Source organism: Hippocampus guttulatus, chromosome 1, assembly GCF_054856545.1.
Source record: "Hippocampus guttulatus isolate MCC_2025c chromosome 1, RoL_Hgut_1.0, whole genome shotgun sequence".
Taxonomy (NCBI): Eukaryota; Metazoa; Chordata; class Actinopteri; order Syngnathiformes; family Syngnathidae; genus Hippocampus; species Hippocampus guttulatus.
Genome location: NC_141261.1, coordinates 35,364,589 through 35,378,984, shown reverse-complemented (window position 1 = coordinate 35,378,984; position 14,396 = coordinate 35,364,589). Strand labels below are relative to the sequence as shown.

The 14,396-nt window shown below is 43.8% G+C and overlaps 1 protein-coding gene across 2 annotated transcripts in view; it reads right to left on the bottom strand.

Moving 5' to 3' along the window:
* The window catches only part of LOC147211532 (interleukin-1 receptor accessory protein-like 1), a 223,483-nt gene that overhangs the window by 188,728 nt on the left and 20,359 nt on the right, over positions 1–14,396 (bottom strand). For both annotated transcript variants that reach the window (XM_086128247.1, XM_086128249.1), the window contains exon 2: positions 7,689–7,786. In XM_086128247.1, the coding sequence (XP_085984373.1) occupies positions 7,689–7,770 (82 nt within the window). In that variant the 5' untranslated portion in view covers positions 7,771–7,786. The remainder of the gene's footprint in view (positions 1–7,688; positions 7,787–14,396) is intronic.

Sequence of the window (14,396 nt, the reverse complement as noted above, 5' to 3'; positions counted from 1 at the left end):
GTCAGACTTAAGTGAATGGTTTGGTTATATTTCTCTTCAGATAGATAAGTATTTAGATGGCCTATGAATGGGTAAACGCCCCCCCCCCAAAAAAAAAACCTTTTGGGAAAGGTTTATTACAGCCTCAAGGTCACAATTGACAGATTCCTTCCAACTTTTTTTCTATTCACTTACAATCTCAAGTGGCTTCTGGTGATTAATTTTGTACTGCACATTGACTTCCCTGGTCAGGAGTCACTGCTTCGTACAATTAAGAGGAGCTCCTACTCTGAGCAGTCTCATTAATTTAGAGGGTACATTCTATCCTTTAACATAGTTATTAATGTCGATGTCCTCCCTGAGTTCAACATTACGATGGTGAGAAGACAGTAAATGTAATTGACTGTCAGGATGTCCTTGATTCTTCCTGATGGTGTGAAGCTGATGGTGTGAAGGGGGGCAATATGTGTGGCAAGCCTACTAGAGCAGCAGTTGAAAAAGCCTCACCTGAGCCGTGGGCCATCTCTGGCTGGGCATATTACAATTGATATTCTGTATATAGTACAATGGATATAAAAAGACTTACACATGCCTTTTCAAATGCTACTTATTTGTGATATGCTGAGGCTAAGGTAATTCGTTTTCAAACATGTATTCACCATTAATAGGATATATATATAAGCTGTACAACTCAATAAGAAAAATGAAATATTGCTGAGAGAGAGAGGCATTGAAAAAAAGAAAAACAACAACAGCTGAGATCTTGTGGCTGGAAAAGTATAGCGGGGAAGGTGATAATGTTAAGCGCTAACCAATCACATGCAAACACATTAAATAAGAGTCAGCACTCACTTGCCACTATTTCAGGTACCTTTGATTAACCCCCCAATAAAATTCTGATGCTCTAGTAGGCTTTTCCTGACATTTTTATACTCGCATCTTACAGAAAAATCCATGCTCCTGTCATGATTCGGTTTAGGGACCAACATGTGGCACTGTAGGGCTCCCCCGGCAGCTGCACACCTGTTGGCCATTTGCTAATTAAGGCTTTAAAAGGACTCCCAGCCCGAACACTCAGTGTCGGGTCATTGTTGCTTTTTGCTACTGTCATGTGTGTTGCTGTTTGCTCTTAGTTGCTGTCATGTTTAGTTCATTGTTATGTTTTAGCTTTAATCATGGTTTTTGTTTGATACTTTGGACTTTGTTTGTTTTGGATGTAGTTTTCTTTGTTTTAAATACAATTCTTCTAGTGATGGGTCCATGAGGCCTCATGAGGCGTGTCGACACAATGACACACTGTGTTGATACTGTACTGATACTGTGTCGCTGACCACTGCCACCTGCTGGACCTTCAAAATCCCTGCAGCCAACCCACTTGACAGACTGAACAAACTGATTTGATGATGACATGTATACAATGCACTACCTCACTCTACCCACAATAGCCACAAGCGCCCTTGTTTATGTTGTTGTTTATGCTTTTTATATTGTTTATATTGTCTATACTGTTTTAGATTACATGTCTTTTTTTATACAGTGTAGCTGCTATCCTTTCTTAGCTGTGTGTGTTTAATGCACAGCATGTTTGCATGCATGTATGCACTGAGGATTGAGAGGAAGAAATTTCATCTATGCTGCATGTCATACATAAAGCATATTTGACAATAAAGATGACATTGACCCTTGACAATATCATTCACATCCATGCATTCATATTGTATCATTCAATGTGTTTCAATAATGTGAAAATCATGTGAATGAGGATGCTTGTGGGCTTTGTCTTCACAGATTTTGATTTAGAAAAATAAGATGCTCCAGTGTTTTAAATTTCAGTCTGTTGCGTTTAATGCATGCTATTTCCCCTGTTGTGGAGAACACTCACACACAATGGAATAAGACATGTCAAAAATCCGAGACAAGGAGATTTTAATAAATACCTTATTCTCCAAAAGGAGATCAAAATGGCTCTACACGGCGGACAATTTGTATTTGTCCGGAAGCTGCTCCATAATATGCACGTACTGTAGCAACGTCACTCGAGTGAAGCGCGTCTCAGCAGTCGATAGTCTGCTGCTCTCTGCTGTGAGCGCGAGCACGTACTCGCGGCGCCGACCCAACCCACGCCACATATTAAGCTTTGAACTACGACAACAGCTAAACTAGCCTAGCCGATGTAATGATGGTCAGCAGACAAGGTTTACGTTTTATCTGACTTTTATTAGCAACGTGGCAGAGTCATCAAAAATGCGGTGTGCTCACTCGCAGTCACTTTCTGGAACTCCCCCTTATAGGCGGGACCTCTCAATCAACTGGAGTATGACGTACAGTACAAACGTTCATAAAGCACTTCTCATATAATAATAGCCTATTATATGACAGCCGACATGACGCTCGAAGTCAGACGGACACATTTTTTCTGATAATCAGTGTGTTTTCCGTATTGCCCAAACATATATTTTTATTCGAGCGAGGGTGAGGTCTGGCTTGTTTCGGCAATCGGCATCGTGTCGCCAGACGCACTTCCTTAGGATACACTGTGCGGGCTTTTGCTGCGTCAACGCCCCCTGCACTGAGTCGACGCCCCCTGGACTAAGTGGCGCAGCTTGGAATGTGCCAAGCAGCCGATGTAGTCTAAACTGCACCGGTGCAGTTCACGTGTCAATTAGCAGCCTGGACTGTGTCAACGCAGCCGATGTGTCAATTAGCAGCCTGGACTGTGTCAATGCAGCCGATGCAGTCTAAACTGCGCCGGTGCAGTTCACGTGTCAATCACGTTACGTAATGAAGCAGCACATGCACCGACACGTGGTTTGCTCTGTGAGCCCGGCGCACGCGTCAACGCATCGGTGTCGCTGGACCCATCACTAAATTCTTCAAATACACCCTGCTCCTCCCTCCTGCCTGCTTTTTGGGGTCCACCACCACCTTGCTACGTGACAGAATGACCCGACCACCTGGACCCCGCAGGTACTAAGGACTGGTCCCTATTCCACCATGTGCCTGGCGGAGCGCGTCTGCGGCCGAAACCCCTTTCCCTTTCAGGCAGCGCTGGTGATGCAGCTGTCCTGTTTTCGTCTCGTCAAGCCGCGTCTACGGTGGGCCGAGCCCCGTCCACGCCCACGTCAGGCCGAGCCCCTGTTCACGTCCGGCTGTTCCATGTCCCCCGTTACGTCGAGCTCCGTCCATGTCAGGCCACACCCAGCCAAAAGGATTGCCGTCGCTTTTGTTCCTGTTCCCTGGCGAGGTGAAGGTCACCGTCGCTTATAGTTCCTGTATTTCGGCGAGGCGAAGGTCGCCGTCGCATGTGTTCCTGTTTTGCGGCGAGGCAAGGATTGCCGTCGCTTTTAGTTCCTGTTCCCCGGCGAGGCAAGTTTTTGGACAACTTTGGGACGTCTGGGATCTGTCCCTTGAGGGAGGGGTACTGTCATGATTCGGTTTAGGGACCAACAGGTGGCACTGTAGGGCTCCCCCGGCAGCTGCACACCTGTTGGCCATTTGCTAATTAAGGCTTTAAAAGGACTCCCAGCCTGAACACTCAGTGTCGGGTCATTGTTGCTTTTTGCTACTGTCATGTGTGTTGCTGTTTGCTCTTAGTTTCTGTCATGTTTAGTTCATTGTTATGTTTTAGCTTTAATCATGGTTTTTGTTTGATACTTTGGACTTTGTTTGTTTTGGATGTTGTTTTCTTTGTTTTAAATACAATTCTTCAAATACACGCTGCTCCTCCCTCCTGCCTGCTTTTTGGGGTCCACCACCACCTTGCTACGTGTCAGCTCCACAACGAGCTGACCAAGCATCAAAGGGACAGCATTGTTCAAAGGCATCATTCGGAAAATGGTACAAAAACATTTCTAAGGTATGAAGTATACAGCATAGAACACAGTGTAGACAGTCATAATCAAGTGGAGAAAATATGCCACAAGAGTAACATTACCAAGAACTAGACATCCCTCTGAAATTGATGAACAGATGAGATGAAAACTGATCAGGCGGGCTGCCAAGAAGCCAGCATTGAAGGAGTTGCAGGAATTTCTGGCTGTTGAGTACATCTGATTAAAATCTCATGTCCATATGTTTGGGCTATGGAGTAGGGTGGCAAGATGTGAGCCTTATCTTAATATACCATAAGCAAAAATGGTACAACTGTGCTGAAGTACAAAAGTGGTAGAGCAAATCTCCACACTTACTTGGTGAGCCGGCATGTGGCAGCAGGCAATGAGGAACACTCGTGCGTCAGGACACCCCGGTTGGGAATCACAACTGTACATAATATTTGTATTTGTCATGTTTGGTCAGTTTGGGCTGTAGTACTTTTAGCTAGCTGCCCTGTAATTGAATGTACAGAGCTCCTCTGCCATGCATCACTTCAATGCATCCCAGGAACACCCAAGTAAAATTGTAAAATCGATGAAGAGTCCACACCGGTTCTGATCGCTTGGCTGACTGCAACTGTAACACTGTTTGATCCTATGAGCAATCAAATTAAACCGTTTGTCCAAATGCCAGAGCCGTCATACACAAATATTCCCATTTATTGTCGTGCCGCAGGTCGTTACAAGTTGCAGGACCTCGGACATCACAATAACTCCAGTGCTACGGTCTGCTGTCTGACCCCAAGCAACAGGTGACAGTAATTCACAATAAAACAAATTAATTCTAATGATTATGAACTAACCACCGCTCAAATAGATCTCCTACAGATAGTAGTGCTCTAGAACAGGGGTGTCAAATTCATTTCACATTGTGGGCTACATACGGCCTCGGTAGATGTCAAGTGGGTCCGACCATTAAAATTCTACCATACTCTGCTATAAATAACCAAAATAATATGTCTTTCCTGTTTTGTTTTGTTTTGTTTTGTTTTTGGTCTAAAGAAGCACAAGAACATTAGGAACATGTTGAAATTTAATGACCATATCTTTTCCAAAACATTTCATGAAGCACCTTAGATTTCCTTAGACAAATGTGCAATTTACTTTTATCATTCACATATATATATGCATTTTTTCACTTTTAAATTATCCTGTGGGCCTGATCGAACCTCCTTGGGGCCGGTTCCGGCCCCCGGGCCGTATGTTTGACACATCTGCTCTAGAATTTCCCTGAGGGTGTGAGCAGAGGTGTGTGATGGCATTGGAAGAAAGATTGGGTATCCTGGAGGGAGTTCATGAAATAGTGTAATTGTATCGGGGTTATTAACACTTCACCACTTTGGTTGTACATTTGATTAGGAAATTCATGGGAGACAATTATGAACACTCATTTGCATCTTCTTGCTCTTTAAGGATTTCCCGTGTAACAATTTTGCAATGGGGTGGAGGGGTGGATAATATAATTACATCTAAAATGAAACTAGATTCCGGCGACAGGTGATGTGGAGCACAATTTAACATTCAACATGACGGTAGTTAATGACAGTAAAACTTCAGTTTTGATGCAATCCAATTTCAGATGACTTAGGACCATATTTTCAGATCCAGCGCACATCTCACTCAAAGTGCAGTCTAACTGTGGGTGGAGTTTTCTTTTGGTAGTTTCGTAGCTAGACACAGTTTGGGCGTTTGCACCGTTGTGGGCATGAATACAGCCGACCTGATTTCTGACGAATCAAAGAGGCTCCTCTCATTCCCTTTAAATTCAGGGCAGGTGAAAATGGAGAAAATGGCGCACACGAAATATGTTAATACCATATAAGAAGCTCTCCAGTTGCGGATTATGTAAATTTGGTCACTGTAAAGTGTGCTATTGGAGACTGCCTTCCACCCCCAACCATACGACTGTGTGTGAACAACTCTCCTACCCCCCCCCCACACACACACACACAAACACACATCAGTTGTGCCACAGAAAAGGGGTGCTGTGAAAAATTTATGAGGGTTGAAAATAACAACCATCCATTTTCATCACTGCTTATCATGAACAGCGTTGCAGGAGGGTGCTGAGCCTATCCCGGCTGATTTCGGGTGGAAGGCAGACTACATCCTGAACTGGTCACCAGTCAGTCACAGGGCACGTCGTCCCTGAGTGGGAACCGATCCCGCGCTGCCCGCACACAAGTCAACAGGTGTACCACGACACCACCAGCGACTTTGATCATAACACTGTATTCAATTTACTGATTTCTACAATCATTCAGCTGCACGCTGATGTCATATTTATTAATAAAATACGATGACATCCATGACACATATCATCGGAGCACAGAATCTGTCTGCCTGAACCTACATCAAATTAAACACAGCCTGTGCCACAACTTGGACCTGGTTTCCCCATGTCTAGTCTACTTTCTGTCATCAAATTTCCTGGTGCGCTGGTGGCATAATAAAAAATGCCCTTGGTCCGCCAGAACGGCCAGTGATGTGAAACAGGGTCTGTCAATTTGCCAAACACTGTCATCTAGACTTGCCCCGGCATGAAAATGAACACTTGCCAGTTTTTACACCGAGCGCACGTGCACCTGTCTGCAAACACAGGGTCCTAAGAGTTACGGTATGTCATCAGATTCAACGAAATATGTGTTTCCATGTCATAATATTCACCCTCAGTCACTAGTCACTTGCTATTACATATACAATATCTAGTGGTCTGATTTTAGCCGTGCATGCAGTCTTAAACAACATGGCTTGTAATAAAGAAAGAAGAGACAACATAAAGAGAGGGATGCTGGTGAAAGAGTGGAGGTCTGTCAAAAAAAAATCAGAATTGTTCCTGTTTAAAAGTCTTGTCCCTGGCGAAGCCGAGTTAAGCATCGCCAAAACCTTCGAGAAGTATGCTTGAGGACATACCGAAGGGGTTTGGTGTTAACAGTTCACCTGTGTTGTAAATGCATGGATGAAAATGTCCTCTCGTGATATAGCTATCAGATCCCTTGAAAAAAAGGTTATTCTACAAAACATTTGGAGAGACAACATAGACCTTGCAAATGAGTGTCCCAAAAAGCAGTTTGAAGGATTAAAATCTAATCCTGATTGCTCATGCACTATTAGCACCTCCAGACAAATGGGGGCAATATCAATGAGGCCACTGACTCAAAGACGGTTGACTTATGACTGAAATACTGTGATGCTATTGAAAACCGCACCTTTTACATTATGTGTTGGTGAGGCAGTTGTATTTATTTTGGTCACACGAGGGTTTAATGTTGCATGTAATATGTTATTGGTTATGATAGAGCTTTTGGGTTCATAATATATTACCAGCTCTGTCTGTCTCTCTCTCTCTCTCTCTCTCTCTCCCTCTCTCTTTGACATGTTCTCAAGATGAATTTGAGGCGGGGAGATTGACAAGGGAGAGAGTCCAAAAACCATGTACCACTATGACTAATAAATTGGTTTGTAAACTGTACTTTATATACCACATCAAAGTGCATATACAAAGTAGGAGGAAGCTTCCGCTCCTCTGGTTAGACGTTCTCTAGTCTGTGTGTTATGGATATTTTGTCGTAATGCAAACACATTTCTGTGAGGTCATGGATTGACAGATGCCGGATAAGAGATTTACTTCATTGTAGTTTTTATTTTTATTTTGGGAGAGTGGGATTAGGTTTGTGCACTCCAATACTCCAATACAAATGCTGGAATATAAAATTTACAACAAATGTGGCCCAGCTCAACCTGTTTTTGCTCAATAGTTAATTAGTAGCCGTCTTTTAGTTTGTTGGTCACTGGATTTTTGCAGTTTATGTTACATATAAAGAGTACAAAACTTACCTGAGCCTCTCTTTGATACCACTCTCAGGCAATGGACCACAATTGCATGAAGTAGGACCAGAAAGGGTATGGATGCTTTCATTTTTTTCCCCCAGGTCCTAAAGCAATACGAGAGCAAAAGTTACTATGCTGTACAAAGTACATCAGCAGAGCGAATCATGATTAATGGCTATGGCAAACATAAAGACAGAAAGACAACAATTAGAGTGAACACTTCAATGGCACAAAGCGAGTTGGGCACACACAGAATCGAGACAGCAAGCAAGTCTTATAAAATGAGACCATTTTGAATTTGGCGGTTTCAAGCTCTGCTTTTTTTTGAACAGAATAAATGCTCAACTACTTGCTCTCAGAGGGCGCTCCTGTTCTTATTTCAGACAAATGGCAAAGATGCTTTGCAACGGTTCCACAAAGCTGCATTAGAAAGCCTTTAACAAGAACACTGAAAAGCTACAATAGCCCCTGAGACCTTTGGAGGAATGTGAAACTGGGCAGCAGCTAAAGATGGTGACAGGACTGTTTTCTCCTTTTCAAAAGGCCTTTTGTCATCATGCCCTTGCTAGCTGCAACAAGCCCCACCTCCAAAAAAGCAACATAGCAGAAATCTGTTATATTTTCCTTTTAATAAGTTCTGAGTTAGGTTCAAATCTGCAAAATTAGCACTTAAATCTCCAGTCGCTTTCCTTGGACTGAAGATGGGGAAAAAACCCACTTAATCACTAGTATTGTCTGGCATTGGTATCACATCAGCATGCACTGTGGACCCAACATGCTTTTGCAAGACGTGGCAATACATTTCTTTGTTTAGTTAAAACACAACAGAAGCCGACGATGTCCAAGACACCAAAAAGGCAGCCATGTTACTGTATACAGTGTATGATTATACTGAATGAGCAAATTAAGCTTGAGGCATTAAAGGAGACTCAAAGTGTCAGATGTGGAGCGTGCAGAGCCCAGAACGGTAGGAGAGATGGGTTCCCATTGCCAGGAGAGCGGGCCAGTGTAAGCTGTACAAGGGAAGTCCAACAGCAAGAGGGAAAAGGCTGCCCGAGCTCTGGCAAGACTGTAGCAGACTGAACACACCCATACTGCACCGCATGATCTCCTTTGTGAGCGGGCAGGCATGAATCAATTCAGGATGTTCCGAGAGAATTTCACATTGATTGCAGGCATGAATCAATTCAGGATGTTCCGAGAGAATTTCACATTGATTGCAGTCATGAATATGTTGGATTAATCTCCTGCACTGTATCTTGAAAGAACAGCTAGCAACTACTTGGGAATATTGACATGTCAAAAATTGGAGTACCAAGTGGTTATTGCACCGCATTTCAAAACGAAGGGGTGTCCAGCCCGAGAAATGTGTCAGATGAGTTCACTTGAGGTGTTTAATCAATTCCAAATTTAAAAATTAGTCAACTCATAGTGACAAACTAAAAACTTAAGCCTCTCATCTTGCACATGTCTCACTTGGTCACGATAAAAAGTGGTTTTACCTTAGGTCCGCAGCACCTGACCGAAATCTCGCAAAGTGTGCGTGGTTTGGCATCTATTTGTCATGGCTGGCCATCCTGCTACTACTGGTTTTTAAAATGTGCATCACAGATGCACAATATGGAAAAAAAACATTCTGTCACGATATTGGCCATTTTATATCACGATCACGATATACCACAATATATATTTTCAGTTATTTTATAAAAAATTATGACTGTTCCTCATTAATGTTTCAGTTGCTGTGGCTCTTTTTTTCTTTGTATCTTTGTTCTGTCATCTAGCCTTGATGTCTCACAGTATATCAACTCGGAGTACTCAGTGACACGTTGTCAGTACATCAAGCTTTCTCCCACTGAGAGTGTCAACTCCTTTGCGTGTCTTCTGCATCCAACCCTGCTCTCTGTAGTTACTGTAGTATTTTCGTGGATAAAACATTTTTACTTTTCAACTTTTGTGTCATGTCCTAATTCCGCTCCTTACCTTTTCTCAATTCATTTTGAAAATACATTAAACCGACTTGTATCAAATGAGAAATTTATTCAATAGTGCTGCTACATAGAAGTATCAAATAAAACAGAAGCAGCCTACATATTTTGACACAAATGTAGATATCAAACTAAGAGACCTAAAAATGTTTCTGACAGATATTGATGAACAAAAATGAAATAAAATTAAAAAAGCTTGACTCTAATGTGATTTTCAGAACATTTATTGTGTACATCTCTGAAGTCAAAAAATTGAAACTATGATGAAAACAAATCACATGTCTAATATAAGCATTGAATATACTATTCATCCATTTTTTTGAATCGCTTATCCTAAATATTAACCACTTTTAATCTTCTTGGCCACTCCTCCCTGCTGTTGTATGGGACCCGGAACATTATTCCTGGACTGCTGTGTGCGGAGCATTATTTTGTGTTAATTTTCCCACCAGATACTTATTAAATTGTCTGCTATTTTGCTGTTTAAAGTTGGACTTGCTCTGCTTTAATGCAATTCCAGCAACACCTCTGTGAAGCCGTAGAAGTCTAACTGCTCCGTCAGCCAAGCACTTTATTCCTGTCTTTTACGAATTCATTTGGTTAGCTTCGCAATGAGCATGGCTTCTCTGTCTCTCCCTGTGTCAATTACTCCTTGTACTCCCTTTGTGAGAACGATACCAGGGAGAAGTGCAGTTTATTCACCGCCAAGGAGGATGTGATCATTGTCTTGGGGAAGTCTTAGGAGAGAAACCGCAACATGTTTAGCAGACAGTACTAGCCAACCAAAGCTCATAGCTAAACTTGCTATCGCTAGCTGAGGTAGCATCTCGTGTGACGGCGTAACAATGAGCCAGCATGCCTTGAAGCTTTTTTTTTCTAAATAGTTATTAATAACTACAGTTTTGGTGTTTTTACTTGATTTTTTCCCAAAGTAATAGAATTAATTCACATACCTGTTATTTGTAAATTTTCATTGAATGTTAATTTAATTTTGCGCCGTATGTTTGTAACATAGGATGACAATTCAACAATTCACATTTCCTTATTGATTCTTAGTTGGCCGCCTGGTGACAGTTGTGTGGCATAAGACAGAGGAGTGAAAGCTATTGCCCACCCACTGAAGCTTTCTCTGGCACTCTGATAACATGTAGTTTACTGCTGATGACAAATGACGATAGGGGGCATGATAGTAAAATGTGACACCACAGAATCTTTACTACAGTGAAACCTTTCACAACAGGGGACTTTTCACGAAAGCAAATTTTATCTCAGCTGTAAACACACACACACACACACACACACACAAAACAAATATGTGTACTCTTTATTTTTATTCCAAGAGTGCATAAGTATAAGCATCCACTTATTTCCATCAATCCATCCATTTACCGCCGCTTATCCGGGGTCGGTTCGCGGGGGCAGCAGCTTTAGTAGGGACACCCAGACTTCCCCTTCCCCAGCCACTTCTTCTAGCTCTTCCCGGCGGATCCCGAGGCGTTCCCAGGCCAGCTGGGTGACATAGTCTCTCCAGCGTGTCCTGGGTCGACCCCGAGGTCTCCTGCCAGTGGGACATGCCTGGAACACCTCACCAGGGAGGCACCCAGAAGGCAACCTAATCAGATGCCCGAGCCACCTCATCTGGCTCCTCTCGATGTGGAGGAGAAGCGTCTCGACTCCGAACCCCTCTTGGATGACCGAGCTTCTCACCTATATCTAAGGGAGAGCCCGGACACCCTGCGGAGAAAATTTATTTCAGCCGCTTGTATTCGGGATCTCGTTCTTTCGGTCACGACCCATAGCTCGTGACCATAGATGAGGGTTGGGACATAGATCAATCGGTAAATTGAGCGCTTCGCCCTTTGGCTCAGCTCCTTCGTTACCACGACAGACCGATACAAGGTCCGCATCACGGCAGACGCTGCACCAATCCGCCTGTCGATCTCTCGCTCCTTCCTGCCCTCACTCATGAACAAGAACCCAAGACACTTAAACTCCTCCACTTGGGGCAAGATCTCCTCCGCGACCCGGAGAGGGCACTCCACCTTTTTCTGACTGAGGACCATTGTTTCAGATTTGGAGGTGCTGATCTTCATCCCAACCGCTTCACACCCGGATGCGTAACGCTCCAGTGAGAGTTGGAGAGCCCTGATTGAAGTAGCCAACAGTACCACATCATTTGCAAAAGCAGAGATGTAATACTGAGGCCACCAAAACGGACCCACTCAACGCTTCTGCTGCGCCTAGAAATTCTGTCCATAAAGGTTATGAACAGAATCGGCGACAAAGGGCAGCCTTGGCGGAGTCCTACCCCCACTGGAAACGATTCCGACTTACTGCCGGCAATGCGAACCAAACTCTGACATCGGTGGTATAGTGACCGAACCGCCCGTATCAGGGGGTTCGGTACCCCATACCCCTGAAGCACCACCCACAAAACTCCCCAAGGTCAATGCCTTCTCCAAGTCCACAAAGCACATGTAGACTGGTTGGGCGAATTCCCACATACCCTCGAGGACCCTGCTAAGGGTGTAGAGCTGGTCCACTGTTCCACGGCCGGGACGAAAACCACACTGCTCCTCTTCAATCTGAGGCTCGACTTCCTGACGGACCCTCCTCTCCAGCACACCTGAATAGACCTTACCAGGGAGGCTGAGGAGTGTGAGCCCTCTGTAGTTGGAACACGCCCTCCGGTCCCCCTTTTTAAACAGAGGGACCACCACCCCGGTTTGCCAATCCATAGGCACTCTCCCCGATGACCAGTGTTGTGTCCAAGGACCGGCAACCCGAGGCCAAGGCCAAGGCCAAGGACTTGGAAAATTTTCCGAGGCAAGGCCAAGGACTTGAGAAATTTTCCGAGGCCAAGGCCAAGGACCAAGGACTTGCCTCCGAGGCCAAGGCCAAGGACCAAGGACTGATTTTGAAGCTGAGGCCTAGCCGAGGACATGTATAAAACAATGCTATCATACCACTTGGCAGGTCTTCATGATTTGCAACACCCCTCCATCATAACCCCTTGCACTCAATAACGCTTGAATGAAGTGTTTTTATTCAAAGAGTAGAACAGTCAGGGTACGTGTTATTTATACTGAGAAAAACAAAAATAAAAGCATATGATATAAATTCATGAATTAATGTTTTAGTGCAGTAGTTTCTTAATATGAAGTAAATCAACACTCAACAGGCATGACGTGACACGGAAGACAAGTTGAGAAATGACTTTGCATAGAAGTCAATCACTGAGTGCAGAAAAAGCGGTAATCTCTGCAGTGATAATTTTACAGTTTACTGGCAGCGAGTCCCAGGGACTCGCTGATCAGAAAAGTATAAGATAAGATAAGAAAACCTTTATTAGTCTCGCAATGGAGAAATTCCCAATTCACAGCAGCAAAGTTATGAAAGGAAGAAGTAGAACATGAGTCTGAGTCCCATTATGCATTGAGAGAGTCCCTAATTTCGAATTCTGAAATGGTCTACTTATTCAATTGCATATGATAATAATACAAACAACAACATATACATACAATTATGTATGCGCGATTCCTCAGTTTCCGGACTAAAATAGCAACCTGCATGTGCACATAACGTTATCTGTTCCACCCCCCGCCCCCCAACACTGAAAACAAAACAAAACAAAACGAAAGTAAATTAGAAGAAAGACACTCACACACCACACCACACCACAAACACACATACAGGCACAGTGAAATCGCGTTGATCACACAGTCAACTCGTGTGCGGTGACTTTTATGGTTAAACTCTTTTTCGGTACCGTTAAAATGACGCCACGGAAACGACACGCTACCGGTAACGATTGTTACCGTGAAATCCTCAGGCTAGCCGTAGTTTTTTTTTTGTTTGTTTATTTGTTTTGACTGAGAAATTTCCTTGCGTCCCAAAAACGCACATTATTTGGAACTATGCGTCCCGTGGGAAAATTATGCGTCTCGGACACGGGACGCAGAGGTAACGAGATGGCTGAATCTCTAAACATTCTCTGAGTACTACTATTATTACCACTACCACTAATACTACATTAATACCTTCAACTTCACAATAATAATAATAAATAATTACATCAACCATGATTTTAAACTATGTATTATCAATATTGGGGCGGCCCGGTAGTCCAGTGGTTAGCACGTCGGCTTCACAGTGCAGAGGTACCGGGTTCGATTCCAGCTCCGGCCTCCCTGTGTGGAGTTTGCATGTTCTCCCCGGGCCTGCGTGGGTTTTCTCCGGGTGCTCCGGTTTCCTCCCACATTCCAAAAACATGCATGTCAGGCTGATTGGACGCTCTAAATTGTCCCTAGGTGTGAGTGTGGGCGTGGATGGTTGTTCGTCTCTGTGTGCCCTGCGATTGGCTGGCAACTGATTCAGGGTGTCCCCCGCCTACTGCCCGAAGACGGCTGGGATAGGCTCCAGCACCCCCCGCGACCCTAGTGAGGATCGAGCGGTTCGGAAAATGGATGGATGGAATATTATCAATATTCATTATTCCAAACATGAGAAAGCATTCAGCAAACATAACTGGAATCGAGCAAAAGGACTCCAAATCCCAACGGCCAAACCCGGAAGTGAAGTGCCGACATTATTGACTCCAGCTGGAACGCAAATTACTTGGTTCAAAAAAACATTCTAGTGCGACTACACAAACGTGACGACTGTGCAAAAATAACTAAATAGAAGACACCACTGTTACAGAAAGGCTTTACGCGCTATTTAAACT